Here is a 27701-nt window from a genome sequence, read left to right on the forward strand (position 1 = left end):
GCTACTCAGGAGGCTGAGACAGGAGAATCGCTTGAACCCAGGAACGGGAGGTTGCAGTGAGCTGAGATTGCACCACTGCACTCCAGCCTGGGCAACTGAGCAAAATTCCCTTTGAAAAAAACAAATAAACAAAAAAAGAAAGAAAAAAAGGTCACGTGCTAAATCAGAATGACATTTTTGACAGAAACACTGGAAGCTAGAAAATTATATAGAAATGCCTTCAAATTTCTGAGGAAAAATGATTTTTAACCTAGAGTTCTTTTTTATGTTGTTTTTCTTTTTTTAATACCCTGCCAACATCTGTATTTAACCTAGAGTTTTATATCCAGCCAAACTATCAATCACGTGTAAGAGTGGAACAGTTTTACAAATGAGAAGCTGAAAATTTTACTTCCATGTATCCTTTCTTAGGAAGTTGCTGGACGAAGAAATTCATGAAATGAGGGAAGAAACTAAGAAATAGAAAGATCTGGGATCCAAGAAATAGGAGATTATACACAAGAGGGAAGTAAAGGGAACTCCTAGGATAACATGAAAGGTAAGTCCTGGGGCCAGGTGCAGTGGCTTATGCCTGTAATCCCAGCACTTTAGGAGGCCAAGTGGGCACATTATTTGAGTTCAGGAGTTCCAGACCAGCCTGACCAACATGGTGAAACCCCATCTCTACTAAAAACACACACACACACAAAATAGCTGGGTGTGGTGGGTGCACACCTGTAGTCCCAGCTACTTGGGAGGCTGAGGCAGGAGAATCACTTGAACTTGGGAGGCGGAGGTTGCAGTGAGCCAAGGTCGTGCCACTGCACTCCAGCCTGAGCGACAGAGGGAGACTCCATCTCAAAAAAAAAGAAAATCCCAAGGTGAAAGTGAGCAAAAGCACAAATAGCTGACTGAAGAGGGTGAAGCACTCCCCCTCCAGTTGAATGTGTCACCTTGTTGAAAAGAAGGAGATGGAGGAATAAAGAGGAGGGAAAGAAATTACAAGTAAATAAATAAATGAGGATTTTAGGATTTTTACTTATATATTAGTTCTACTGCTTTTTTGTTTTATACATCACCATTATCTGCTTTTATCTTTATTGTTTCTTTTGTTTTTATATTAATGTTTTTACTAGTTTTTTGAGTTGAGACTTTAATTCATTTCTTAATTTTCTTCCATTTTAATGGAAATTTCCTGGCATCTGAGTGCTGACTCCCTTCAGCCCCCTGTCAGACTAGCAGAGCTCTTGCTGGCCCCAGGTTCTATGCATGCAAAAATGAGAGGTAAAAACTGCCAGGTAAATTAGCACTTGCAGTAAAAGGCAGGGCTCTGGGAAGCTGGAGTTGAAGGTTGGTGACTGCTAGGTGGAGCCAGAACACTTGTAAGTGGGGCCATAGTTGGCTTCTGGTGCAACTTGAAGCCTGGTCTAATTATTTCACCAAACTAAGATGGTGAGGTCAGCATCCCATTCACTCTTTTCTGTCCCTCTCTCTGCACCCGACTCTCACTAAGCCTGGGCAGCAGGCCAAAGAGGCCAGTTAAGAAACCTCTGCAGGTGCCACAAAGGAAATGAGACCATGAAAACAAAGTGAAGGGGCCACCATGCCCAACCAAGAGAGAGGAAAGGATAAACCAGACAGGAGAGCAGATGGCACTGCAGAGGGCACAAGGCCCTGGCTCAGCTTTTGGAGAGTGACAGAGTATGTGTGTATGTGGTGTGTGGGTGTGTATGTGTATTCATTCTCCTGATCCTCTCTGCCCATCTTATTTCAGCAAGATAGGCTTCAAGCTCTGAAATTCTCTTCTCCAGTCTATTTGCTTATTGATACTTGTGGTTTCATTGTGAGGTTCTTGTGTTGTGTTTTACCAATCCATTGGGTCACTTATGTTCCTCTCTAAACTAGTTTTTCTGGTTAACAGCCTCTGTAATGTTTTATCACAGTTCTTAGCTTCTTCCCATTGGGTTAGAACATGCTCCTTTAGCTCAGCAATGTTTGTTATTACATTCTGAAGCCTACTTCTGTCAATTCATCCATCTCAGCCTCTGCCCAGTTCTGTGTCCTTGCTGGAGAGGTGTTGCAATCATTTGGAGGAGAAAAGGCACTTTGGCTTTTTGAGTTTTCAGGGTTTTTTTATTCTTTCTCATTTCATGAGTTTATCTAGCTTTGATCTTTGAGGCTGCTGACCTTTGGATAAGTTTTTTGTGGAACTTTTTTGTTGATGCTGTTGTTGTTTGTTTTTCTTCTAACAGTCAGGCTCTTCTTCCATAGGGCTGCTGCAGTTTGCTGGGGGTCCCTCCCATACTTGGAGGTGTCACCGGTGGAGGCTGGAAAACAGCAAAGATTGCTGCCTGCTCCTTCCTCTGGGATTTCTGTCTCAGATGGGCACCAACGTAAGACCAGGAGGAATGCTCCTGTATACAGTGTCTGGTGACCTCTGTTGGGGAGATCCCCCCAGTCAGGAAGCTTGGGATCCAGGACCCACCTAACAAATCACTCTAGCTGCCCCTTGGCAGAGGGGGTGTACTGTGCTGGGTGGAATCCCACTCATCCAGACTGCCTGGATTCTTCAGAGCCAGCAGGGGGAAAAGATTAAGTCTGTTGATCCATGGAGATGACAACTACCCCTCCCCACAGGGGCTCAGTCTCAGAGAAATCAGAGTTCTGTTTCTAAACCCCTGGCAGGAATTGCTGAAGTTCCTGCAGGCAGGCCCCACCCAGTGAGGAGGACTGATCAGGGTCTGGCCTAAAGAGACAGTCTGGTCATAACCTGTTAGAGCTGCTATGCTATGCTATGCTGTGGGGAATTCCTCCTGGGTCCAAACCTCCCAGTCTCCCCAGCACTGGCAGGGGAAAAATGGCAGACTGGAGCTGCAGTGATAGCTGCCACTCCTCCCGCCAGGATCTCAGTCATCTTAGGCCCCAAGAAGCCACAGTGATGGTAGCCACTCCTTCCCCTGGAAACTCAGTAGCCTTAGGCAGTCTCCAGCCTAGTGGCTGCTGAGAATCTGCACAGCTCTGTGGTAGGCTCTCTTCAGCCTCATGGCTACACACCAAGGCCCTAATGGTGTGGGCTTACGAAGGGGATCTCCTGATCCGTGGGTTGCACAGATCCATGGAAAAAGTGTGGTTTCCTGGGCAGAGTAGCACACTCACTCACTGCCTCCCTTGGCTGCAGGTGGGAGCTCCCTTTACCTTGTGTGGCTCCCAGGTGGGCCGCTGCACCACCCTGCTTTTCCTCACTCTCCGTGAGTCATGCCAATTGCCTAGTCAGTCCCAACAGGAGAACCTGGATACCTCAGTCACCAGTGCAGGATTCACTCACTGTTTTCATTCTTCTCAGTGGGAGCCTCTGTCTGCACCTGTTTCTTGTGAATTGTATCTTAATATAGATATCATTTTAAAAAATTCCATTTATATTGTGATTCTATTAAATTTGCAAATCACAGTTAAATGAAATACAAACTGTTATTTTTACATTATTTTTCCAATTTTTCCCAATCAGTTCTTTTCATTTATTATACTATTCTATATTTTTTAGAAAAGGTTTATTCTATAAACACATCTCAGATTTTTAAAATTCCTGGTATTTTTAGATTGTCAAAATTGTAAATGTCACTTCTTTCTACTACCTTTTCTATTTCTCCTACTTTTTTTATTAGTATATTGTTTTATACATATATCGTTTTAGTAGCTCTACTAATTGAATTTTCTAATACTGAATGTATTTCAAATCGTAAGTTTTTCTCTTCCTTTAAATTATTGCTATCTTATTTTTTTCTCTAATTGGATTACCTGGAATCTTTAGCATAATATTGACTAACAATGGTGGCATCAAACATCATTTATCTCATTCCTGTCTCTGGTAAGAGTGTTTTGGGTTATTCATGGTTTTTCTTGTCGGTTTCTAGTAAACAGCCCATGATGGTTAATTTTATATGTTAACTTGACAGTCCAAATATGTGGTGCTCAGATATTTGAATAAACATTTTTTCTAGGTGTCTTTGAATGTGTTTCAAAGAAGAGGTTAACATTTGAACCAGTAGACTAAGTAAAGCAGATTTCCCTATTCAATATGGCTGTAGACCTCATCCAATCATTGTAGGCCCAAATAGAATAAAAGGCTTAGTAAGACTTCTCTCCCTGCCTGTCTTCAAGCTGGGACACTGGTTTTCTGCCTGCCTGCAGACTCAGACCGGAACTTACACCTTCAGTTTTCCTGGCCTTCAGAAGACTCAAGCCTTCAAACTCAGCCTAGAACTTTACCATCGGCTCTCCTGAGTCTCCAGCTTGCTGACTGCAGATCTTGGGCTTCTTATCATCCATTATGTCCATGCACATCTCCTTCCTTCCTTTTTCTCTCTCTCTTCCTTCCTTCTTTCCCTCTCTCTCCTTTCCTTCCTTCCTTTCTCTCTCTCCTCCCTCCTTTCCTTTCTTTCTCTCTCTCTCCATTCCTGCTCTTACTTCTCTCTTCTGTCTCTGGAGAACACACACTAATAAATGTTCATTATCAATATAAGGAATTTTCTTTCTAATTTTTAAAAAAGTCACCAGTGTATATAGAATTTTATTAAATGATTTTTACAGCATGTATTAAGATAGGTTTTTATTAATGTAGATTTCTATTTTTGAAATAGTCTAGAAGTTCTAAAATAAACCTTTGTACTGACTTTACGAAACTGCTAGATTTCTTAACGATTGATTTCGACTATTTAAGTTTCCTTCCATATATATTTATAATCATTTTCTTACTCTTGGATTTTTTGTCCTTTTCCCATCATTCCTACTTGCTAGAAGTTTGTCTATTGCCTTATGAAATCTACCTTTTGTAACTATTTCATTGATGTGTGCTTTTATCTTTATTAAAGCATTTATTTTATTTTATTTGGGTTTATACTATTCTTTTTCCTTTCTGAATTCAATGCATAATTTTGTTCTAGTTTTATCGTCTTCTAATAATCACATTTTTTTCTGTACAGATTTATTCTTTAACTCCAAAATTACTTAGAAACTTATTTTAAATTTCTAAATCATGTTGGGGTGCTACTTTTAGTTGTTTTCATTTCTATTTTTACTGCAATGTACTGAAAAAATAATTAGGGAGTGCCTGAATATTTCCCTCTGAGAATTTGTTGCAATTTTCTTTGTAACCATATATGTATATATAGTCCATTAAAACTATTACATAAATCTTAGAAAATAATGCATAGTATCTTTGTGGGAGAAAACGTTATTTGTCTATGGCTATTAATGAAATCTGTCAATTTCATTTTCAAATGCTCTATAAAAGTGTTTCTTGAACACTGAAATATAACATAGGACTTAATAAAAAGGGATTATGTATACAGTGAACAATTTTCATTATCCTACTAAGATTTCTGTGTACTTCAAAAGGCTTTTTTATAAGCAAATATATCATTTTAATAAATTATCTCTGAAAATAACTTTCTAAATACGTCTTTAAAAAACAAACCTCAGTTTTGGATGAACACTTCCATTATAACTTTCTCTTTCAATAACACATTTTTTAGATTATAAGAAGTCTTTCTTCTCAGTACAAGTAGCATAATAAGTAAATGAGTGTTTTGCCTGAAGATTTTCCTCACATAACAATCTTATGGTTTTCTATACTGTGAGTGCTCAGGTGTAAACAATAACCTACAACTGACTGCAGGCTTTCCCACACCCATTACTCTGCTAAGGTTTCCTTTCTGAAATGAGTTCTCTGATGTCAAATTAAGGATGTACTATGACAAAAGACATCACCACACTTATTACATTGATAAGGTCTCTCCCTTGTATGTATTTGCTTATGTTTAGTCAGAGCTGAGCTTGAGCTGAAGGATTTCCCACATTCATTACACTGGTAGGGTTTCTCTCCTTTATGCATCCTCTGATGTCGAATTAGTGAGGTTCTAGAGCAAAACAGTTTCTGACATTCATTACATTGATAGGGTTTCATGCCAGAATGAATTTTTATATGTTCAGTAAGGTGTGTCCTTCGACTGAAGGTTTTTCTACATTCTTTACAAACATAGGGCTTCTCTCCAGTATGAATTCTCTGGTGTTCAGTAAGATGTGCACTCCGATTGAAGGCCTTTCCACATGCATTACACTCATAGGGTTTTTCTCCAGTATGAATTCTTTGATGTTGAATGAAGGCTGGGGTATGGCTGAAAGCTTTCCCACATTCATTACATTCATATGGTTTATCTCCTGTGTGGATTCTCTGATGTCGGATTAGTGATGTACTGTGGCAAAAAACCTTCCGACATTCCTTACACTGGTAGCATTTTTCCTCAGAATGAATTCCCTGATGTTCAATTAGGTGTGTGCTGCGGCTGAAGGTTTTTCCACATTCAGTACATTCATATGGTTTCTTTCCAGTATGAATTCTATGATGTTGAGTAAGGGCAGAGATATGGCTGAAAGCTTTCCCACATTCATTACAAGGATAGGGTTTTTCTCCAGTATGGATTCTCTCATGATTTCTAAGGGATGACCTATGACTAAAGGCTCTTTCACATTCATTACACTCATAAGGTTTCTCCCCAGTATGGACTCTTTGATGCTGAATCAGATTAGTGCTCTGACTAAAAGCTTTCCCACTTTCATTGCATTCATAAGGTTTCTCTCCAGTATGTATTCTTTGATGTTGAATAAGATTAGTGTTCCGGGTAAAGGACTTATCACATATTTTACATTCATAAGGTTTCTCTCCAATATGTGTTTTCTGATGCTGGGTCAGGGATGCAATACAAGTGTAGCCTTTCCCACATTCAGTACAGAGGTATGGGTTCACTCTCATATAAATTTTCTCAGATTCCATCAGTACTGAACTATGGCTTTATATTTATTTATTTTTTCATTTTTGCGGGTATGTAATAGGTGTTGGCTTTTCATTTATTTCCAGAATAAGTAAATAAGTAAAGTTTGAGATAAAAATGCATCCTTTCTTATATCTAATAAATTATTTTCATTCATGAGTTGCCTTTTGAAAAAATCCACTACAGCAGAATTATGCTTCAGGTTCCTACCATTGATGTCATAGTTACAGTAGTCCTGCGTTATCCACAGTTCCACTTTCAATGGTTTCAGTTATCCACGGGCAATTGTGGTCAAAAATATATGGAAAATTCCAGAAATAAACAATTCGTAACTTTTAAATGGTGTGGTTTTCTGAGTACTGTGATGAAATCTTGTGTGATCTGCTTTGTCCTGCCTGAGCTGTGAATCATTTCTTTGTCCAGTGTATCTGCACTGTATATACTACCCACCTATTCATCATTCAGTAGCTCATACTAAGAACCTGGTTAGGGTTTGGTACATCATTGATTTCAGGCATTCTCTGGGGGGTCTTGGAATGTATACCGCATGAATAACTGGGGACTACTGTATGAGGTCTTTTTCTTATACAAACTCTCAGTTGTTTAAAAAGCTTTGGTCTTTGATTAAATGTTCCTCAAAGTTGTTCTCTTCATGATCTTCCTTTTGACTTGCTTTTTCCTGTAATCTGGTTATACTGGTGTTTCTCAAACTGGTCATCAAATTCGAGTTCTTCTAACGTGAAGTATTAGGAACCATCATTTGAAAAAAAATTCTAACATCATATAATGACATTGTTTTGTTTTTCAGAAATTCTCTGCTTTGGAGTGGATGCTCTGACTTTGGATATAGTATCCAGGATTAAGTAGAAGATATTATCTCTTTTCTCTGAAATACAAAGGCAGAAAACAAGGCTCACTCATCAGTTACAGAAAATAAAAATAAAATAGTGCTATGATAAAATGTCAAATTTTTCAATATAAGTACTGATTAATAGGGAAGTTTAAAGGTGAAATGGATCGATATATATGTCTGAAAAACACTGTTGCTCTACTCACAACAACTCTGACAAATTGTATAGCCACAGCTTTTTCTTCTCTATAACTCATACTTAACACAGAACACTTCTATGTGCAAATGTGTGGGATTTTTTTCCATTCTAACCAGTTCTCCAACTCTCTGGACACCAACTCTAGATATCCTACAATTTACTCTAATTACAACACTACCTACCTGGAGTAAGCATCATATCCCTCGAGTTAAAGGGCTCAGTCCCACAAGACGGCCTCCACTTCAGATGACAATCACAAGCTGGTCCTCCCGTACTTCTGACCGACTGGCTACAACTTGAGGGTTCCTATAACCCCTCCTCCTCTGGTTCAATAATTTGCTAGAATGGCTCACAGAACTCAGGAAAACACTTTACTTACATTTACCAGTTTATTATAAAGGCTACAATTCAGAAAAAGCCATTCAGGAAGAGATGCACAGTGCAAGGTGGGCAGAAGGGAAAGGGGTATAGAGCTTCTGCATCATCTCTGGGCATGCTACACTTCCAGCACCTTGATGTGTTGACCAATCTAGAAGCTCATCAAATATCACTGTTTAAGAGTTTGTATAGAGCTTAATCTCCATCCCCACATCTTTCTTCCCAGAGGTTGGTGGGTGGAATTGAAAGTTCTAACCCTCTAGTTGCTTGGTCTTTTTAGTGATCAGACCCACTATTGAGGCTATCTAGGGGCCCTACCCTATTTCACCTCATCAACATAAACTCATCATAAACTCATCATAATACACCTTTTTTTTTTTTTTTTATAAAGGTGTACTATGAAAAACAAAATATATTCCTATCACTTAGGAAATTTGGAGGGCTTTCAAAGCTCTGTGATAAGAATTGGAAACAAAGACCAGATGTATTTCGTATGCTATCACAATAAGTGTGGTTAAAAGAAATGGAAGCATTGAGACAAAGTGCATAATAAAATCAAAGGTAACGATTCAGTAAAACAAATGTTGTGAATAAAAGACAATGGAACTAATTCAAATGTATGTATGTTTTTGGAAACCAGAGGAAAAAATCCAGAAAAGTGAAATAGGATCAGATAATAAAAAACTCTCACACTTTAAACAGAGAAATTCAATGTCATCTAGCAGGAGACAGGAAAACTGAAGTTTTCTGTCAGAACATTAACAGGATAAATATATCTTAGATGTGATGTTTTAGATTAAAAGCTTGTTAATTCTATCTAAAATGGATAAAAGAACAATGGTGAAACTTAGCAAGAAGGCATAATATGAATAATATGAGCCTGGATTGGGATAATACTAGTAAGAATTTGGTGTAAGTGTAGATAAGACATTAAAAAGAAGCAACAAAAAATGCTGAACTAGATTATAGGGAATTTTTACAAAACAAGATTCATAAAGATACAATGGTTTCTAGCCAAGAAGGCTGGAAGAATAGTTGTACTAATGATAGAAAAGGAAAGACAGGCAACCTAGGGAAAGTTGGTGATTTTACTTTCACCATATTGAGGTTAAAGTGATTGAAAGTGAAGTAGGACATTCTAATGGAGATAAACTTTAAGCAGGGGAATATATGGGGATAGAATGTAAGTGAAACACTTAAGTTGAAAAAATATATATAAGAAAGTTAACATAGAAGGACTATTCGAGGATGTCAGAATGCACTAACTTTTTGAGATAAAAAATAAACAAGTAGAAAATAAACCATAAAGGCACATGCGTTTATGTTAGGGAGCAAGTGAAGTTAACAAAAAAGCATTTGGAAAAAGATTAGAATGGAAAAGAATCTGGTGATGTCACACAAGGTAAAACAAAATATCAAACACGGCAGAAAGTCTGAACACAGGACTAAGAATAGGTTGCTATCAAGAAAGAATTCAAGAATCTCCTCAAAATAATTTTAGCAGAAGACAAGAATCTAACTCCAAAGATTAAAAGAGAACAGGAATTGAGGATATTAGTTACAAGTTTGAAATATTTGGTAATGACAGAATAATTTTGAAAGGCAGATAAAAAATGTTTAGGCAACATGTTATTTTAAAAGCAAGAAAACCTTTTTAATGTCTTGAAGGAAAGGAGCTGGTGAACTGGAGAGACTGAATCATAAAACAGTCATTAAATCAGGCCCTAAAATAAGTAAAAAATAATGGAATCTGAAGTACAGAATGGAAAGACTAACAACGGAAGAGGGCCAATCTTCCTCTGAGATCAAGAGATATGTGAGAAGATAGATAAAGTTATATAGAAATGAGGTTGCTGTTGCTTCTACTAGATGAATGCAGGTTTTTAAAATACAGATGAGGGGCTCTGCACAGAGGACCCTAATCAACATTTCAAAAGCTATCTCCTAGTACCACTATTGTTACTAGCACCACCATAATGGATAAATGGACTCTTATTTACAAGGATTCCTGTCTGCTTGGTTGTTTTCGTTATCTGATTCTTTCCTGGCTGGTATTTTGTGACATTTCTCCATTTTTCCTTTGTTATCTATTTATATGGTTCTTCTTAGTTGGAAGATAACATCCATGGATCCTAGAATTATGTCCTAAGTAGTCTTCAGGAATTCTGCGATAGAGAAATGTTGATACTTCTAAGGTAACAAAGTAAGACTACCTATTTATAAAGTTTTAAAGAAAAGGACTATCATCTGTTCAGTACAGAAATATCTTGTCTCTGGTCCCTAAACTCAAAGCTCAGTCTCAGCTGAACACCTGTAAATCTCACGATCCTACATATTTTGGGATTGGAGAAACTGTACTCACCCAATGAGATGAGGCTGTAACAGTTTTTGAAGATCACATCCATGTGCCATGTCTCTGACATCTTCCAATGCCACTGGTTCCTAAAACGTCAAACAAGTACCTGCTTATTAAGGGATCAGTCCTGCAGACATTTACAAAAGAAAGAGTAAAGCTAACAATTAAAAATGACAAAGTGGAGGACTACTAAGTTGTTCAAAAACGGTTCAGAATTCTAGGCTCAAGACTGGCGAAAGTTTATTATTTGGTGTCTACTACTTACCTGTTGAGGATATATGGAAGCAATACTGAAGTTTCCCTATAAAGACACCTAAAATTAAAAAATATGTATGTGTATATGTATGTATATATACATACAAAATATAGGTAAACTATAAACTCAATTTAAGAAATAACAGAAAATATGGAGATATCATAAGTGGGTAGTGCAAGAAGGTGTTTGTTATAACCCTATTAATGGCAACAATACACACAAAGGAAAAATTGATTATTCAAGTAAAGCAATTATAACAGGGTATAGAAAAATGAGAAGCTAAAGAGAGAGAAACAGATATAGATGTAGATGTAGATATACTATTGGTTCTGTTTATCTGGAGAACACCAACTAACACATCAACATAAAATAATAAATCCACTTTCTGTTTAACTCATCTGTCCTCTGCAAGCTTGTGTGGTGTGAATCCATGTATATACTGATTTCAAGCTTCTGGGACTGCAAATATAAGAAGGATAAGATCCCAGATGATGAGGAATTCACCAAGATAAATGCCATAATATGAGATTCCTTGGATGTCAACCAGGCAACCAACTTCCCCAGAAAACTTTGTTATCACTGTCTGCCATTTTTTAAATAATCACAATAGAATCTTCCTTGTGTTACACTCTATGGTTGACAGAAAAGGAATAACAGAAACAGAACTTGCTACTAAAAGATATGTACCCTATTTGCAAAGAAAAGTCTTATAGAAACTTAGCAGGAAGATGAGGGAGCATAAAAACAAAACAAGCAGAAGAAAGTGTTAAACAAATGGTGAAATGACACTGGGGAAGTACAGCCTCTTTTCACCTCACCTTGGGAAACTACATTCTTACCATTCTGGCCTAAGCTAGAGGCTGAGAATCCAAGCTTGACCTCTTGCAGAAGGTCACTCAAGAGCAGAGAAATTAACATAGATTTTGGCATTCGTAAGTGACTAGAGTAACAAAACTGGGAACTGAAGGGGTTCCAAACACATGACCAGACTCTCTTCCCAAGGAATTGGCTGAATTTTGAAGTTGGGTTGGGAGTTTGAAGAGCTAAGCTGAAAACCTGTGAATGGCAGAGGCAAATCTTCCACAGTTTTTCAAGGTGAAGGAGACAAAGACTTGCCACATTCTCAACTGAATGCCCAAGAGAGCCACCCATAGGAAAAGAAGCAGTGGAGATGCAGAATAAGTCTTATCGAAACTGCAGCGCAGCCCCAACTCAGCTGGGCTAAGTGAGTATATCTTCTTAGAAAAAAGAGGACCCTTCCTGGTGAAAGATGCCATCAAGTTGAACCTCTATAATGCATTCATACATGATGACAATATGTATGTTATACATGTATCATGTGTGTTCAAACAGGATAGTCACAAAAGATAAACATGTGGTGCTGTATTTCCATATATCGTGTGTTCAAAACTTACTAGACATACAGAGTCAGTACTACAGGACAGATAAGAGAAAACAAAATAGAAGAATAGACAAAATAGAGACAAGACTGGAAGATTTCAATACCAATTTGGAATCAACAAAAGGAATCAAATTAGTATTCTAGAACAGAACGCTTGAAATTAAGAACTCAGAGGATGGGTTTAACAACAGATTAAGCCTAAGGGAAACACAGATCAACAAAAATACACAAAATGAAGTACAGAGAGCTAAAAGAAAAGAATAATGGTAATTTAAAAAGCTAAGGAAATATTGATGCCAATAGAAGCCTAAGGAGAAAATATAACTAAATGTAACATGGTATCTCAAATGAGAACAGAGAGTAGAAAATGACATTACATAAATACTAAAACAATTTTAATGAAATACTACAGTTAATAATAATGTACCAACCTTGGCTAACTAACTGTGACAAATGTACCAAACTAATATAAGATGTTGACAGTAGGGAAAACTGGCTATGGGGATGTGGGAACTCTCTGTAGTATATCTGTAAATTTTATGCAAATCTTAAACTATGCTAAAATAAAAAGTTTATTAATAAAAGCAAGAGATACCTTATTTTAAAGTTAATCTCCTATTTATTTCAACTATTTTCTTATAGCTTGTGTTTTTCTTTTAATCATCATTTAGCCATGTGCTATATTCTAAATGAATCCCCCAAAACCCACATGTTGAAACTTAATTGCCCATGTGATAATATGAGGAGGTAAAGGCCTTTGGGAGGTAATTAAGTCATGAGTGTACAGCCCTCATGGAAGGGATTAAGGACCTTATAAAAAGGCTTGAGGGAGTGGGTTTGTACCCTTCCATGTTTTCTGCCATGTAAAGATACAGTGTTCTCTGCAACAAGGCACCATCCTGGAAGCAGAGACTGAGCCTTCACTAAACAACAAACCTGCTGGCACAATGATCTTGGACTTCAAGCCTCCAGAACTGTGAGAAATAAATTTCTGTTCTTTATAAATTACCCTGTCTCAGGTATTTTGCTATAGCAGCACAAACTAAGACACCTTGTGATATGATTTGGCTGTGTCCCCACGCAAATCTCACCTGGAACTGTAATAATCCCCACATGTCAAGGATGCGGCCAGGTGGAGATAACTGAATCATGGGCCCAGTTTCCTGGGGGCAGTTTCCCCATACTGTTCTCATGGTAGTGAATAAGTCTCAAGAGATCTGATGGTTTTATAAATGGGAGTTCCTCTGCCTTCATAAGCTGGTGCCCACCATCATGTAAGAAGTCCCTTTGCTCTTCCTTCGTCTTCTGCCATGATTATGAGGCCTCCCCAGCCATACTAAACTGTGAGTCCATTAAATCTCTTTCCTTTATAAATTACCCAGTCTTGGCTATGTTTTCATTAGCAGATGAGAATGGACTAATAGACCTTGTTTTATGTTTTACTTCCTGTTGATGCAGTTTGTGTAGTCCTTTTCATATATCAGACATTCAATAAAAGCTTATCTCTTAAAAATGAGCATAGGGGCTTATGAGACTTACTTAAGAGGTCTAACACACACATAAGTGGAGTCTCAAAAAAAAAAAAAGAGAGAGAATGGAAATGATGCTATATTTAAGGGAATATTTAAGGGAATAAGGATAGATTTTTCCCAACCAATGACTCACAGATTACACTGCCCTCAAACCATAAGGAAGCTAAATAAAAAGAAAGCTACACCCATGAAAAGAATCGCCAAACTCCCAAAAATCAGAGAAAAGGAGAACAATCTTAAAAGCAATTTAACAAAAGGGCAGAGTAACTTCAAAGCAGAAACAATAAGACTGCTGACTCCTTAGCAGTTCAAGAAAATCAACTGAAAAGCCATATTTCTGGATGAGAAGACTTAATATTTTAAAGATGTCAATTCTCCCCTGTTGTGGGTTGAATTGTGTCCCTCCAAAAAAGGTATGTTGTAATCCTAACCTCAGTACCTCAGAATGTGACCTTATTTGGAAACAGGATCACTGCAGATGTAATTGGTTAAGGTGAGTTCACACTGGAATGGGGTGGGCTCCTAATCCAGTATGGCTGGTGCCCTTTTAAGAAGATGGTCATGGGAAGACCCACACACATACAGAGAGTAAGCCATGTGATGAAAGGGCAGAGAACAGAGTTATGCAGCTGCAAGCTGAGGAATACCAAAGATTTCCAGCAAACCACCTGAAGCTAGGAAGAGGCAAAGAATGATTTCCCCACAGGTTTCAGAGGCAGGATGACCTTGCCGACAGCTTGATTTTGGAATTCTAGCCTCAGAACTGTGAGATAATAAATTTATGTTGTTTTAAGTTACCCAATTTGTGGTACTTTGCTAGGGCAGTGCTAGGATACTAATGCATACCCCAACTTAACTGACTAAATTTTAGCAAAGAACTAAATGTTTGTGTCCTCTCAAAATTCATATGTTGAAAGTTTAACCCCTAAGGTGATGGTATTAGGTGAGGCCTTTGGGAGGTAATTAGGTCATGAGGATGGAGGCCTCACCAATGGGATTAGTGTCCTTATAAGGTGAAACATGAGAGAAATGATCTTTCTCTCTGCCATGTGAGAAAACAATAACATGGCCATTTGTAAACCAGCAAGAGGGACTTCAACAAGAACCTGACCATGATGGCACTCTGATTTTTAATTTCCAGACTCCAGAGCTATGAGAAAGAAATGTTTGTTGTTTAAGCCATGCAGTCTATAGTATTCTTTTACAGTAGCCCAAACTGTCTAAAACACCTATATAATACATACTTTTCAAAAAGAAAAAAGATGAGGACTGAGGGCGGGGGACTTGCCCATACTAGACATCCAAACATATTCTATAGTTACATTAATTTTAAACAGGGTGGGAGTGGCACAGAGATAGATCGAAAGAATAATAAAATGAAACTGAGTCTAAAAATAGGCCCTTTATTTTGCAGGGATTTAATACATGTTAAAGGTAGCATTTCAAATTATTTAAGGAAGGATAAAAATTTAATAAATAATCTTAGGACAACCGGTTTATCCACTTACGGAAAAAATAAATTTAAAGCTGCTGCCTTATAAAAAATAATTATAGATGAATTAAAGACTTAAACATAAAACTAGAACTATAAAAGAACCAGGAAAACCACTAGAAGAATATTTTTATAATCTTGCAATGGGGAAATCCTTAATAAAATATAAAATCTAGAGGCTATACAGAAAAAGACTCACAGATTTGACTATACAAACATAGAAGGTAATCAACTAAATTAAAAGACAAAAGACATACTGAGAGTAAATATTTGCAACTAATAAAGCAAAAAGGATAATTTTCTGTATTATACAGAGTTTGTACAAATCAAATAGGAAAAATGTATAATGCAATACAAATCTGGGCCAAAGATATGAACATATGAACAGGAAATTCACAAAAGAAATACAAACGATCAACATACAAAAAGATTTTCAAGCTCACTTCTAATCACAGAAATACAAATTAACATACTAATTTTCATTCATCAGATTGGCAAAAATGTTAAAAACAGGCAATCTTCAGTACTGTTTTAAGTACTGGGGAAATGGCTGCTCTCATATACTCTTAGTGGAAAAGGTTTATTTGTATTTATTTTACAAAGTCACATTACAATCGCACCAGGTTCATAATAAATTACCTTTGAGTCATACACATTGTTAATAATAGTTATATTACCTGCAAAAATGAACTCACAGCACCTTGTACTTTTCCTCTCGTTACATCATTACATTCATTGTACCTCAATGTTCTACTTCCAATGTCTGTCTTCCTTCCTAGGCAAGTGGGAGGGAGTGGCGCATAGAGTAACAGGAAGTAACAGGAAGAAATATTTATGAAAAGGAAGAAAATTCTATGGATTTATTAATAGTTTTGATCCAATGGAATTATAGTTGAACTCTTTTAACAGAAGTCCCTTTCAACTCAAGAATGATAGAAGCATTATGTATTTGCAGATTTCTCTCACAGCAAATTAGTGTCGATGGATATTAGATCATTTATGATTTAAAAATCCAGCATTTTATTTGAATTTTTCTATTTTTCTGAAAAATTATGTCTATATATCTAAATAAGCAAAATATATATGTCATTTGACAAAACTATCAGGAATTTTGCTCAATGATTATACCAGGCAAGTGAGAGAAAGTGGGATCTAGTGCACTAGTAGATGAGTTGGCCATAAATTAGAGTCCAGGCCATTTCTCCACAGTAACAGGAGGGAGGACAGGCTCCCTCCTGTTACTATGGAGTATAATGGGAATACTTCCTGGAAGGTTAGGGGATGTAGTGGTGAGAGCATTTGGAAGTTCTCTGCTAGTTCCCTTAGTAAAATAGGAAGCATGAGAGTGGAGATGGGGAGAGGAATTGGAAGTTTGGGGTGGATGAAGTGTTGGTTAGCTTAAAAAGTCAGAAAATGAAGGAAATAGAAAAATCCAGCTTTCACCTGGATGATTGCTTTAGCTTCCTAGCCAGTATCCATGTCTGACCTTGGTACCCTATACTCTATTCTCAACAGACCATCCAAAATGGTTCCTTTAAACTAAGTCAAGTTATGTCACTTCTCTATTCAAAATCCTCCTATGAAAATTGGTAAATTATATGTAAATCTCAATAGAGCTGAATAAACAATAACACCAACCACCATCACCTCCTACATTCTCTCTTCTCATTCAGCACAAAAGCCAAACTGGCTGTGGCCTATACTAGCCTGTGTGCTGTGTGGTCTATACGCCTTACCTCTCTCATCTCAACTCCTACTCTGCTGCTCTCACTCATCTGTCTCAGGCCACATGGCCTTCCTGATGTTCCCACAAAGGTTAAGCATATCCACACCTTAAGGCTTTGCATTTGCTGTTGCTTCTGCTGAGGAACTTAATCCTCCTCCTCTCCTCTTCCCAAATATCTGCAAGGCTCACATTCTTTTTTTTTTTTTGGAGATGGAGTCTTGCTGTATAGCCCAGGCTGGAAGGCAGTGGCATGATCTCAGCTCAATGCAACCTCCACCTCCTGGGTTCAAGCGATTCTCCTGCCTCAGTCTCCCGAGTAGCTGGGACTACAGGCATTTGCCATAACGCCCAGATAATTTTTGTATTTTTAGTAGAGACAGAGTTTCACCATGTTGGCCAGGATGCTCTCAATCTCTTGACCTCGTGATCTGCCTGCCTCGGCCTCCCGAAGTGCTGGGATTACAGGCATGAGCCATCGCGCCCAGCCCATATTCTCATTTTCTGTAAGTCTCTATTCAATGTCATCTACCAGTGAAGCCTTCTCTCACTCCCCTATATTAAATAATGGCTGTCCCATGCCTTCCCTAGCCCCGTTACTCTGGTATAGTTTCCTCTATTTATCACTATGAATGATGTTCAGTAGATTAGGTGAATGAGTGCATTTTTGAATTAATATTTTCAACCTACACATTTACTGGAATGTAACCCCATGCTAAGTTGAGGAATATCTGTGTTTACATTATTGTCCCATCCAAGACTGTCAGCTCCACATAGGCAGGGACTTTGTGTTATTCACTGTTATATCCCAATGCTTAGAATATTAGCTGGCAAAAAGTAGGCGCTCAGTGAATATTTATTCAGTGAGTGAAAGAAAATCTTCCCTCCCTCTGGACAGAGGTGATATTTCAGGAAATAAAAAATACAGCAGAGCTGCATTACAGACACATACGTATATTTTATTTGTACAAATCTGCCCAACAGGCTCAAGAAAGTATGTCACCTAAAGGTAAGAGTGAGATGGGAGAATCTCCCGTTTCCTCAGTCTCAGTTCTCACAGCCCTCTCGTAAGTGAGCATCTTGCTATGCTGAGTTATTTTAATGTTTAAAGAACATAGTTGGGGTACATTTATACATGTATATTATTGCATGGTTGTATACACACTACATGTAAATACACATTATGAACTATCGTTCATAACAATGTATTGTATTCTTGAAAATTGCTATGAGAGCAGTTTAAGTGCTCTCACCACAAAAAAATGAAAAGTACGTGAGGTGATGCATGTTCACTAGCTAATTTAGCCATTCTACCAAGTATACATATTTCAAAACAACACATTACACATGATAAATATATACAATTTTTATTTGTCAGTTATAAAGAAAAATTACGCCGGGTGCAGTGGCTCACACCTGTAATCCCAGCACTTTGGGAGGCTGAGGCAGGTAGATCACGAGGTCAGGAGTTCAAGACCAGGTTGCACAACATGGTGAAACCCCGTCTCTACTAAAAATACAAAAATTAGCCAGGCGTGGTGGTGCACGCCTGTAATCCCAGCTACTCAGGAGGCTGAGGCAGGAGAATTGCTTGAACCCAGGAGGCAGAGGTTGCAGTGAGCCAAGATCATACACTGCACTCCAGCCTGGGTGACAGGGCGAGACTCCATCTCAAAAAAAAAAAAAAAAGAAAGAAAGAAAGAAAGAAAGCAAATAATGAGCAATAAAAGAGATTCTCAAGGGGCATGTAATTGCATATGATTTTTCCACACTGCAAGATGGAACTTTGGAAATTAAACCCAGCTTAATTTCTATTAAGAAATGCCTTGAAAAGTTCTGCTCACCAAAGACCATGTAGTCAGGGGCCAGTGGTCAGGTCCTTCTTCTTGATGCCATCTTATAGAAGTAAGTAGAGACCTGAGAAAGCAGAGCTGAAAAAGGAAAGGGGCCTTGAGAAATCAGGATTGTCTTTATGGGAAGCCTGTCTGACTACCTGGATATAACCCGCACCCTCTGTAAAAATGTCAGAATGAGTCTAGGAACAGATTGTTTCCCTGCAGAGTACAAAGTGAAAGGCCACTTACATTCCTGTCTCTGGTCACTGGTCCAATCTGACAAACCAGAAACAGGGCTAACTTTATCCTCCCATGATGGGTGGCACCGAGTACATCAGCCCCCTATTTGTTTGTTAATAATAATACTTGTAAAGCATATACAATTTTTCGAAGTGCATCCACAAATGCCATCTCAAAGAACAAACAATTGCTCTTCATTGCCCGCAGAGTGTAGGGAATCAACTCCACAGTTCTTTATAGAAGAGACTTCAGAAATTTACCAGTAAAACGAAACAAACTACCTCTAGCGAGGAGGTGAGTTTCTGAGGAAAGAGCAAGAACTGGATGTCGGGAAACCTAAATTCTAGTTGGCACTAAATACCTCTATCACGGTTTTCTTGCAATTCCCAGGTCTACCACCAAGGTCTGGGGTGGCTGCCCCTCCCCAGATAAACTGCCCCCCATCAGAGTCAAAGCAAGGCCCAAAAGCTCTGAGCTCTGTTTTCATGACCCTCCAACCCAGAAGAGAACCCAAGGCCCCGACTGGTAAAGCTGGGATGCGCAGACAGGGCTTTGCCTCCTCCTCACCCCGAACCGGGATGCTGGCCCAGGTCACCATCACCCTGGGCCATCACTGCAGCGCGAACCAAATACCTAGCCTGACCTAATCGCCTTTCCTCCGCCCCCGCCTCCGCCCCCGGGCCCGGCCAATGCATTCTCAGGCCTCTGCTGACCCGCCCGAATGGTTGTTTGAAGCGGACCTCTCTCCCAGCCTCCCACACGAGTCCAGGGGTCGGGAAATAAAAAGCTCACCTGCTCCACAGAAAAATAAAGAGCACTGTCGTGCGATGAGGTGCCCAAGCCAAGAAGTACGCCTGCGCACGCGGCCAACAGGAACTACATTTCCCAGCATCTTCTGCAAAGGGCGCCCGCGAGCTGCGTCTTCCACCGGTATCTTTCTAATGCTTTGCGCATTGCGAACGTGAGTCTTTTCCACTGTTGTTTAAATAAAAAGAAGAAAAAAGAAAAACAAAGATTTTTTTCTTTTGCTATAAACAACTGTAAATCCAAAGAGATGCAGAGTTTGCGTTAACAACACCCCCGATACAAAAGTAATACCTATTCAGTACATTAATAGATGATTTATAAATAACCCTTTATTCAACAGATAAAAAAGCAAACTACCCAGATGGATTCATTGCAGAAATATTTATTAACGCAGTGGTTAATTCTTTTTTTAGCATTCTAAAAGTAAATCTCTGATTTATAGCCAGCTTCTTTGTTATGAGTGTGTGTTGAGGGGATGGTGGGGTGCGGGGCGGGGGAAAAACAGGCGGCAGAGAAAGACAGCGAACAAGCACCAGAGAGATTCCATCCAAGAATGCGGTCATACTTTTGGGGTAAATTTTTTTTCTAGCTTTTTTCTTTCTGTTAGGAACTTAGGTTATGATCACTTTAGTGCTACCAAAAATAGCATACTGATGAACAACCTTGTAGATTAATCTGTTCCCTCTTCCACATCTGTTCTTGACAAACACGTCCAAGAAACGAATATAATGAAGAGGGAATATGCATATCTAACTTTTTTCCTAAACAAACGAATATAGATAGATAGATTGTAGATAACAGAGAATAAAGATAAGAAAAAAGAATAAAATTAAAGTCAGATGAAAGTTCACTCCAAGATACTCCCTCTTCTATATTTAAATACGTAATTTCTATGCATAATTATACAAATTCTGTATAATTACATATTCTCAAGTATAAAACTACACATACTTTAAAAAATTGCTTTATTGAGGTATGATTGATATGACTGTACACAGTTAATATACACAACTTGATGTGTTTGGAGATAAGTATATACCTATGAAACCATCAAGCCGTCATGGCATCAATCCCATAAATTCATCTATCATTTCCAAAAGTTTACACCCTTTGGTCTTCCCCCGCCTTTTGTGGTAAGAACACTTAATGTAAGATCTACCCTCTTTACTTATTTTTAAGCATATAATACACTATTGTGAATTGTAGGCTCTTTATGGTACAGAAGACATCCAGATCTTATTTATTTTGTAAAAATAAATACTGAAACTTTGTACTCTTTGACCAAAACCTGCCCATTTCTCCCTCACCCAGCCCCTCCACCATTTTACTTTGTGTTTCTACATATTTCCCTATTTTCGATTCCACATGTAAGTGAGATCATGCAATATTTGTCTTTCTGCGCCTAACTTATTTCACTTAGCATAATATCCTCCAGTTTCATCCATGGTGTCATAAATGACAGGATTTCATTATTAATAAGGCTGAATGATATTCCATTTTAAGTATATACCACATTTTCTTTACTTGTCCACCAATGGATATGTAGGTTGTTTCCATATCTTGGCTATTGTGAATACTGCTGCAATAAACATGGAAGTGCAGATATCTCTTCGAGATCCAGATTTCCATTCCTCCGGATATATACCCAAAAGTGAGACTGCTGGATCAAAGGGTAATGCTATATTTAGAGGTACATTTATATAGATTTCCATAGTGGCTGAACCAATTTACAGTCCTACTAACAGTACACAGGGTTTGTTTTCTCTACATCATCTGTTATGTATTTATTTTTATAATAGCTATTTTAACAGAAGTATGGTGATATCTCATTGTGGTTTTGATTTGCATTTCCCTGATTACTAGTGACACTGAGCACTTGTTCAAATACCTGTTGGCCATTTGTATGTCTTCTTTGAAAAAATGACTATACAGATGCTTCACCCAATTTTCATCAGGTTATTTGTTTTTTGCCATTGATGTGTAGGAATTCCTTTGTCAGGTGGATATTAACCCTCTGGATATTAACCTCTTATCAGATATATGGTCTGAAAATATTTTCTCCAATTCTGTTGGTTGCTTTTTTATCTTTTTATTTTGTTGTTTCTTGCTGCGCAGGAGGGTTTTTGTTTTTGGTTTTGGTTTTTTGTTTTTTGTTTTTGACGGAGTCTCCCTCTGTCGCCCAAGCTGGAGTACAGTGGCGTGATGATCTCGGCTCACTGCAACATCCACCTCCCGGTTTGAAGCGATTCTCCTGCCTCAGCCACCTGAGTAGCTGGGATTACAGGTGCACACCACCATGCCTGGCTAATTTTTGTATTTTTAGTAGAGATGGGGTTTCACCATGTTGGTCAAGCTGGTCTCAAACTCCTGACCTCGTGATCCACCCCCCCTCAGCCTTCTGGGATTACAGGCGTGAGCCGCCGCACCTGGCCAGTGCAGGAGGTTTTTAGTTTGATATAATCCCACTTGGTGTAATCCCACTTTGGTGTCATATCCAATAAATCATTGGGCAGCACAATGTCTAGAATATTTTCCCCTATGTTTTCTTCTAAACGTTTTATTGCTTCAGGTTTTATGTTTAAGTCTTTAATCCATTTTGAGTTAATGTTTGCATGTAGTGTAACATAAGGGTCCAGTTTCATTCATGTGGCTATCCAATTTTTCCAACATTATTTATTGAAGAGACTATCTTTTCATCCTTGTGGGTTTATTTCTGAGCTCTCTATTCTGTTCCATTAGTCAAGATGTCTGTTTTTATGCTAGTCATATACTCTTTTGATTAATGGAGCTTCATAACATATTTTGAAATTAGGGAGTGTGATACTTCCAGCTTTGTTAGTCTGGCTCAAATTTTCCTTCGTTATTTGAGTCTTTTGTGGTTCCAAATGAATTTCAGGATTTTTTCTGTAAAAAAAAAAGAAATGCCATTGGGATTTTGATAGTGATGGCACTGTATCTATAGGGCACTATTGGAAGTATGGACATTGCTATGCTTTGAATCTTTGTCTTCTTCAAAACTCATGTTGAAATTTAATTGCCATTGTGACAGTATTGAGAGGTGGGACTTTAAAGAGGTAGTTAGTTGGTGAGAGCTGTGCCCTCACGAATGGACTAATACCTTTATCTATCAAGAAAATGCGTTTGCCTCCCTTTTGCTCCTCTCTCTCTCTTTGCTCTTCTGTCATATGATGCCTTCCATCATGTAATGATGTAGCAAAAAGGGCCTATCCAGATGCTGAAACTTGGATACTTTCCATTTTCCAGAACTGTGAGACAACAAATATCTGTTCATTATAAATGACCAAGTCTATGGTATCCTGTTGTAACAGCACAAAATAGACTAAGACAGATATTTTAACAATAGGAATTCTTCCAATCCACAAATACAGGATGTTTTTCCATTTATGTGTCTTTTGAAATTTCTTTCACCAATGTTGTGTAGTTTTCCATGTCTATGTTTTCTATTTCCTTGGTTAAGTTTATTCATAAGTATTTTATTCTTTTTGATGCTATTGTACATGGAATTGTTTTCTTAATTTCCTTTTTGAATCGATTATTGTTAGTGTATAGAAACATAACTGATTTTTATATGTTGATTTTCTATCCTGCAAGTTTTTTTTTTTTGTATCCTGCAAATTCAGTAAAGAATTTGCTTGTTAATTCTAAGAATTTTTTGTAGACTCCTTAGAGTTTTCTATAGATGGGCATAACTTATTTATTGTGCTTCACTTTATTACACTTAGCAGATAATGCATTTTTACAAATTGAAGGTTTGTGGCAACCTGCACTGAGCAAGCCTATCGGTACCATTATTCCAATAGCATGTGCCTGCTTGATGTCTCTATGTCACATTTGGGTAATTCTCACAATATTTCAAAGTTCTTCATTATTATTATATGTTATAGTGATCTCTGGTCAGCAATTACGGATGTTATTATTGTGACTGTTTTGGAGTGCCACAGAACATGCACATATAAGACAGCCAACGTAATCAATGTTGTGTGTGTTCTGACTGCTTCACCTACTGGCCATTCTGCCATCTCTTTCTCTCTCCTTGGGCTTTTCTAGTCCCTGAGATAAAACAATACTGAAATTAGGCGAATGAATAACTCTATAATGGCCTCTACGTGTTCAAGTGAAAGGAAAAGTTTCAAGTGAAAGGAAAAGCTAGCCCAGGTATGGTAGCTCATGCCTATAATCCCAGCACTTTGGGAGTCAGAGGCAGGAGGGTCAATTGAGTCCAGGAGATTGAGACCAGCCTGAGCAACACAGTAATATCTTGTCTACAAAAATTGTTAACAATTCTTTTTTTTTGAGACGGAGTCTCGCTCTGTTGCCCAGGCTGGAGTGCAGTGGCACGATTTCGGCTCACTGCAAGCTCCGCTTCCCGGGTTCACGCCATTCTCCTGCCTCAGCCTCCCAAGTAGCTGGGACTACAGGCGACTGCCACCATGCCCGGCTAATTTTTTTTTTTTTTTGTATTTTTAGTAGAGACAGGGTTTCACCGTGTTAGCCAGGATGGTCTCAGTCTCCTGACTTCGTGATCTGCCCACCTCGGCCTCCCAAAGTGCTGGGATTACAGGCGTAAGCCACCGCACCTGGCCAACAATTTTTTTAAAAGCTAGAAGTGATTAAGCTTGGTGAGGAAGGTATATAAAAGGCCAAGATCAGCCAAAAGCTAGGCCTCTTGTGCCAACCCATTAGTCAAGTTGTGAATGCAGAGGAAAAGCTCTTGAAGGAAATTAAAGGTGCTCCTCCAGTGAACACACAAATCATTAGAAAACGAAAAAAACCTTATTGCTGATACAGAGGAAGTTTTAGTGGTCTGCATAGAAGATTAAACCATTCACAACATCCCCTTATGCTAAAGTCTAATCCAGAGCTAGGTTCTATCTCTCTTCCAGTCTATGAAGGCTGAGAGAGGTGAGGAAGCTGCAGAAGAAAATTTGGAAGCTAGCGGAGATTAGTTCATGAGATTTAAAGAAAGCAGAAAGCAGTGTTCTCTATAACATAAATGTGCAAGATGAAGCAGCAAATGCTGATGTAGAAGCTACAGAAAGTTATCCAGGAGATCTAGCTAAGATAATTGATGGAGGTTGCTACACCAAACTATAGATTTTCAGTGTGGATGAAATAACCTTATACTGGAAGAAGATGCCATCTAGGACTTTCTTAGCTAGAGAGAAGTTAATGCCTGGTTTTAAAGCTACAAAGGACAGCCTCTCTTTTTACAGGTTAATGTAGCTGGTAACTTTAAATTGAAGCCAATGCTCATTTAGCATTCTAAAAGTCCTAGGGCCCTTAAGAATTGTGCTAAATATACTCTGTCTGTGCTCTACAAATGAAGCAAGAAAGCCAGGATGACACTGCTTTATAGCATGTTTACTGAATATATTAAGCCTATTGTTGAGAACTGTTGCTCAGAGAAAGATTCCTTTCAAAATATTACTGCTCAATGACAATACATGCCTGTAATCCCAGCTTCTCAGGAGGCTGAGGCAGGAACCCAGGAGGTGGAGGCTGCAGTGAGCCAAGATCACACCACTGCACTCCAGCCTGGGCAACAAGAGCAAAACTCTGTCTCGAAAAGAAAAGAAGAGAAGAGAAAAGAAAAGGAAAGGAAAGGAAAGGAAAAGAAAAGAAATTGTTCTATCATAAAGACACATGCATGTATATGTTCATTTCAGCACTATAATAGCAAAAGACATGGAACCAACCTAAGTGCCCATCAACAGTAGACTGGATAAAGAAAATGTGGTACATATATGCCATGAAATACTATGCAGCCATGAAAAAGAATGAGTTCATGTCCTTTGCAGGAACACTGATGCAGCTGGAGGCTATCATCCTCAGCAAACTAACGCAGAAACAAACAAACAAACAAAAACAAACACTGCATGTTCTCACTTTTAAGTGGAAACTAAATAATGAGAACACATGAACACATAGAGGGAAACAACACATACTGGGGGCCTACTGCAGAGTGGAGGGTGGGAGGAGGGACAGGATCAAGGAAAATAACTTATGGATACTAGGCTTAATATCTGGGTGATGAAATGATCTGTACAACAAACCTCGATGACATGAGTTTACCTACATAACAAGCCTACACAGGTACCCCTGAACTTAAAATAAAAGTTAAAAAATTTCTCTCAGCAATGTATTACAGTTTTCAGAGCTTATCTTCATTAATTTACTCCTAAGTGTTTTATAGTCTAACATACTGTTGCAATTGGATTGTTAAATTTTATTTTTTAATATTTTATTTTTAACATGTAGAATACAATTACATTTTTATTTTTTTGAGATAGAGTCTCGCTCTGTTGCTCCGGCTGGAGTGCAGTGGCATGATCTCGGCTCACTGCAACCTCCTCTTCTTAGGCTCAAGTGACTCTCCAGTCTTTTCTGTTTTGAGACAGAGTCTCGCTCTGTTGCCAGGCTGGAGTGCAGTGGCATGATCTCGGCTCACTGCAACTTCCGCCTCCCGGGTTCAAGTGATTCTCCTGTCTCAGCCTCCCAAGTAGCTGAGATGACAGGCATGCGCCACCAAGCCCAGATAATTTTTGTATTTTTAGTAGCGCTAACCATGTTGGTCAGGATGGTCTCAATCTCTTGACCTCATGATCCACCCTCCTTGGCCTCCCAAAGTGCTGGGATTACAGGTGCGAGCCACTGTGCCCAGCGACTCTCCAGTCTTAACCCTCTGAGTAGCTGGCACTACAGATGCAAGCCACCAGTGTCTGGCTAATTTTTGTGTTTTTTTGTAGACATGGGGTTTTGCCATGTTGCTCAGGCTGGTCTAAAACTCCCGAACTCAAAGCGATCTACCTGCCTCAGCCTCCCAAAGTGCTGGAATTACAGGTGTGAGCCACCATGCCTGGCTTACAGTTGCTTTTTTTATATTGGCCTTTTACCCTGGGAACTTGATAAATTTATTTATTCGTTTTAGTTAATATTTGTAGATTCCTTAGGATTTTATGTCTATGATCATATTGATGTGAATAAGTAAGTGTTACTTCTTCCTTCTCAACTCATCTGCTTGTTATTTATTTTTCCTGTCTTACTATACTGGCCAGGATTTGTATTACAGTGTTGAATAAAAATGAGAACACATAATTTTCTGTTTTTGATCTTACATACAAAGCAGTAACCAGAAAACTGATAGAGGTAAAAAACAAACAAACAAAAAAACAAACAAACAAAAAAAACTTACTATCTATTGTTCATTTGTTCAGAGTTTTCATCATGAATAGATGTTGAATTTTGTAAAATATTTGTATGACTCTGTAGAAATAATTGTGTAAGTTTTCCCATTATTTTATTATGCTAAATTATATTGATTGATTTTCACAATTAAATTAAAAACTTGCATTCCTGAAATGCCATTCCAATTAATCAGAATATATTTCTACATTTTATGTATTGCTAGATTCAATATACTAATTAATATACTAAATTCTGAAGAATTTATAAATCTATAGTCATCCAGGATATTGATTTGGAGGTTTTCCTATTTATGATGTCTTTGGTGTTGCTTTCAGGATAATACTGATCCACTAAAATGAGATGAAAAATATTTAATTCTCTTCTACTTTCTCAAAGAGTTTTTATAGGATTGGTATTATTTCTTCCTTAAGTATTTGACAAAATACTCTAGTGAAGCCATCTAGACCTGGAGTTTTCTTTTGGGGAAGATTTAAAATTACTACTTCAATTTATTTAATTGTTATTGAGCCATTTAGGCATTCTCTTTCTTCTATAACCAGTTTTGGTAAAATTTTTTTTTTTTTTTTGAGACGGAGTCTTGCTCTGTCACCCAGGCTGG

General features: G+C 38.2%; 1 protein-coding gene across 2 annotated transcripts; it reads right to left on the bottom strand.

The window, feature by feature from the left end:
* Nucleotides 1-5710: 5710 nt before the first annotated feature.
* ZNF883 (zinc finger protein 883) lies at nt 5711-19903 on the bottom strand. Of its 2 annotated transcripts, XM_030919700.1 has the most exons (4): nt 19862-19903; nt 18839-18925; nt 10596-10675; nt 5711-7692 (listed from the first exon to the last, which is right to left on the bottom strand). In XM_030919700.1, exon 4 carries the CDS (start codon nt 6806-6808, stop codon nt 5711-5713), a length of 1098 nt encoding a protein of 365 aa, XP_030775560.1. In that variant the 5' UTR covers nt 6809-7692; nt 10596-10675; nt 18839-18925; nt 19862-19903. The 2 variants fall into 2 exon arrangements, with proteins under 2 accessions (XP_030775560.1, XP_010368747.2); XM_010370445.2 differs by lacking the exons at nt 18839-18925; nt 19862-19903 and adding an exon at nt 10855-10880.
* Nucleotides 19904-27701: the final 7798 nt, after the last annotated feature.

This window comes from Rhinopithecus roxellana, chromosome 16, assembly GCF_007565055.1.
Source record: "Rhinopithecus roxellana isolate Shanxi Qingling chromosome 16, ASM756505v1, whole genome shotgun sequence".
In the NCBI taxonomy this organism is placed as follows: domain Eukaryota; kingdom Metazoa; phylum Chordata; class Mammalia; order Primates; family Cercopithecidae; genus Rhinopithecus; species Rhinopithecus roxellana.

What these genes read in the sequence shown, in the direction of transcription:
- ZNF883 (XM_030919700.1), bottom strand. Translation starts at nt 6,808, where the DNA reads ATGGAATCTGAGAAAATTTATATGAGAGTGAACCCATACCTCTGTACT.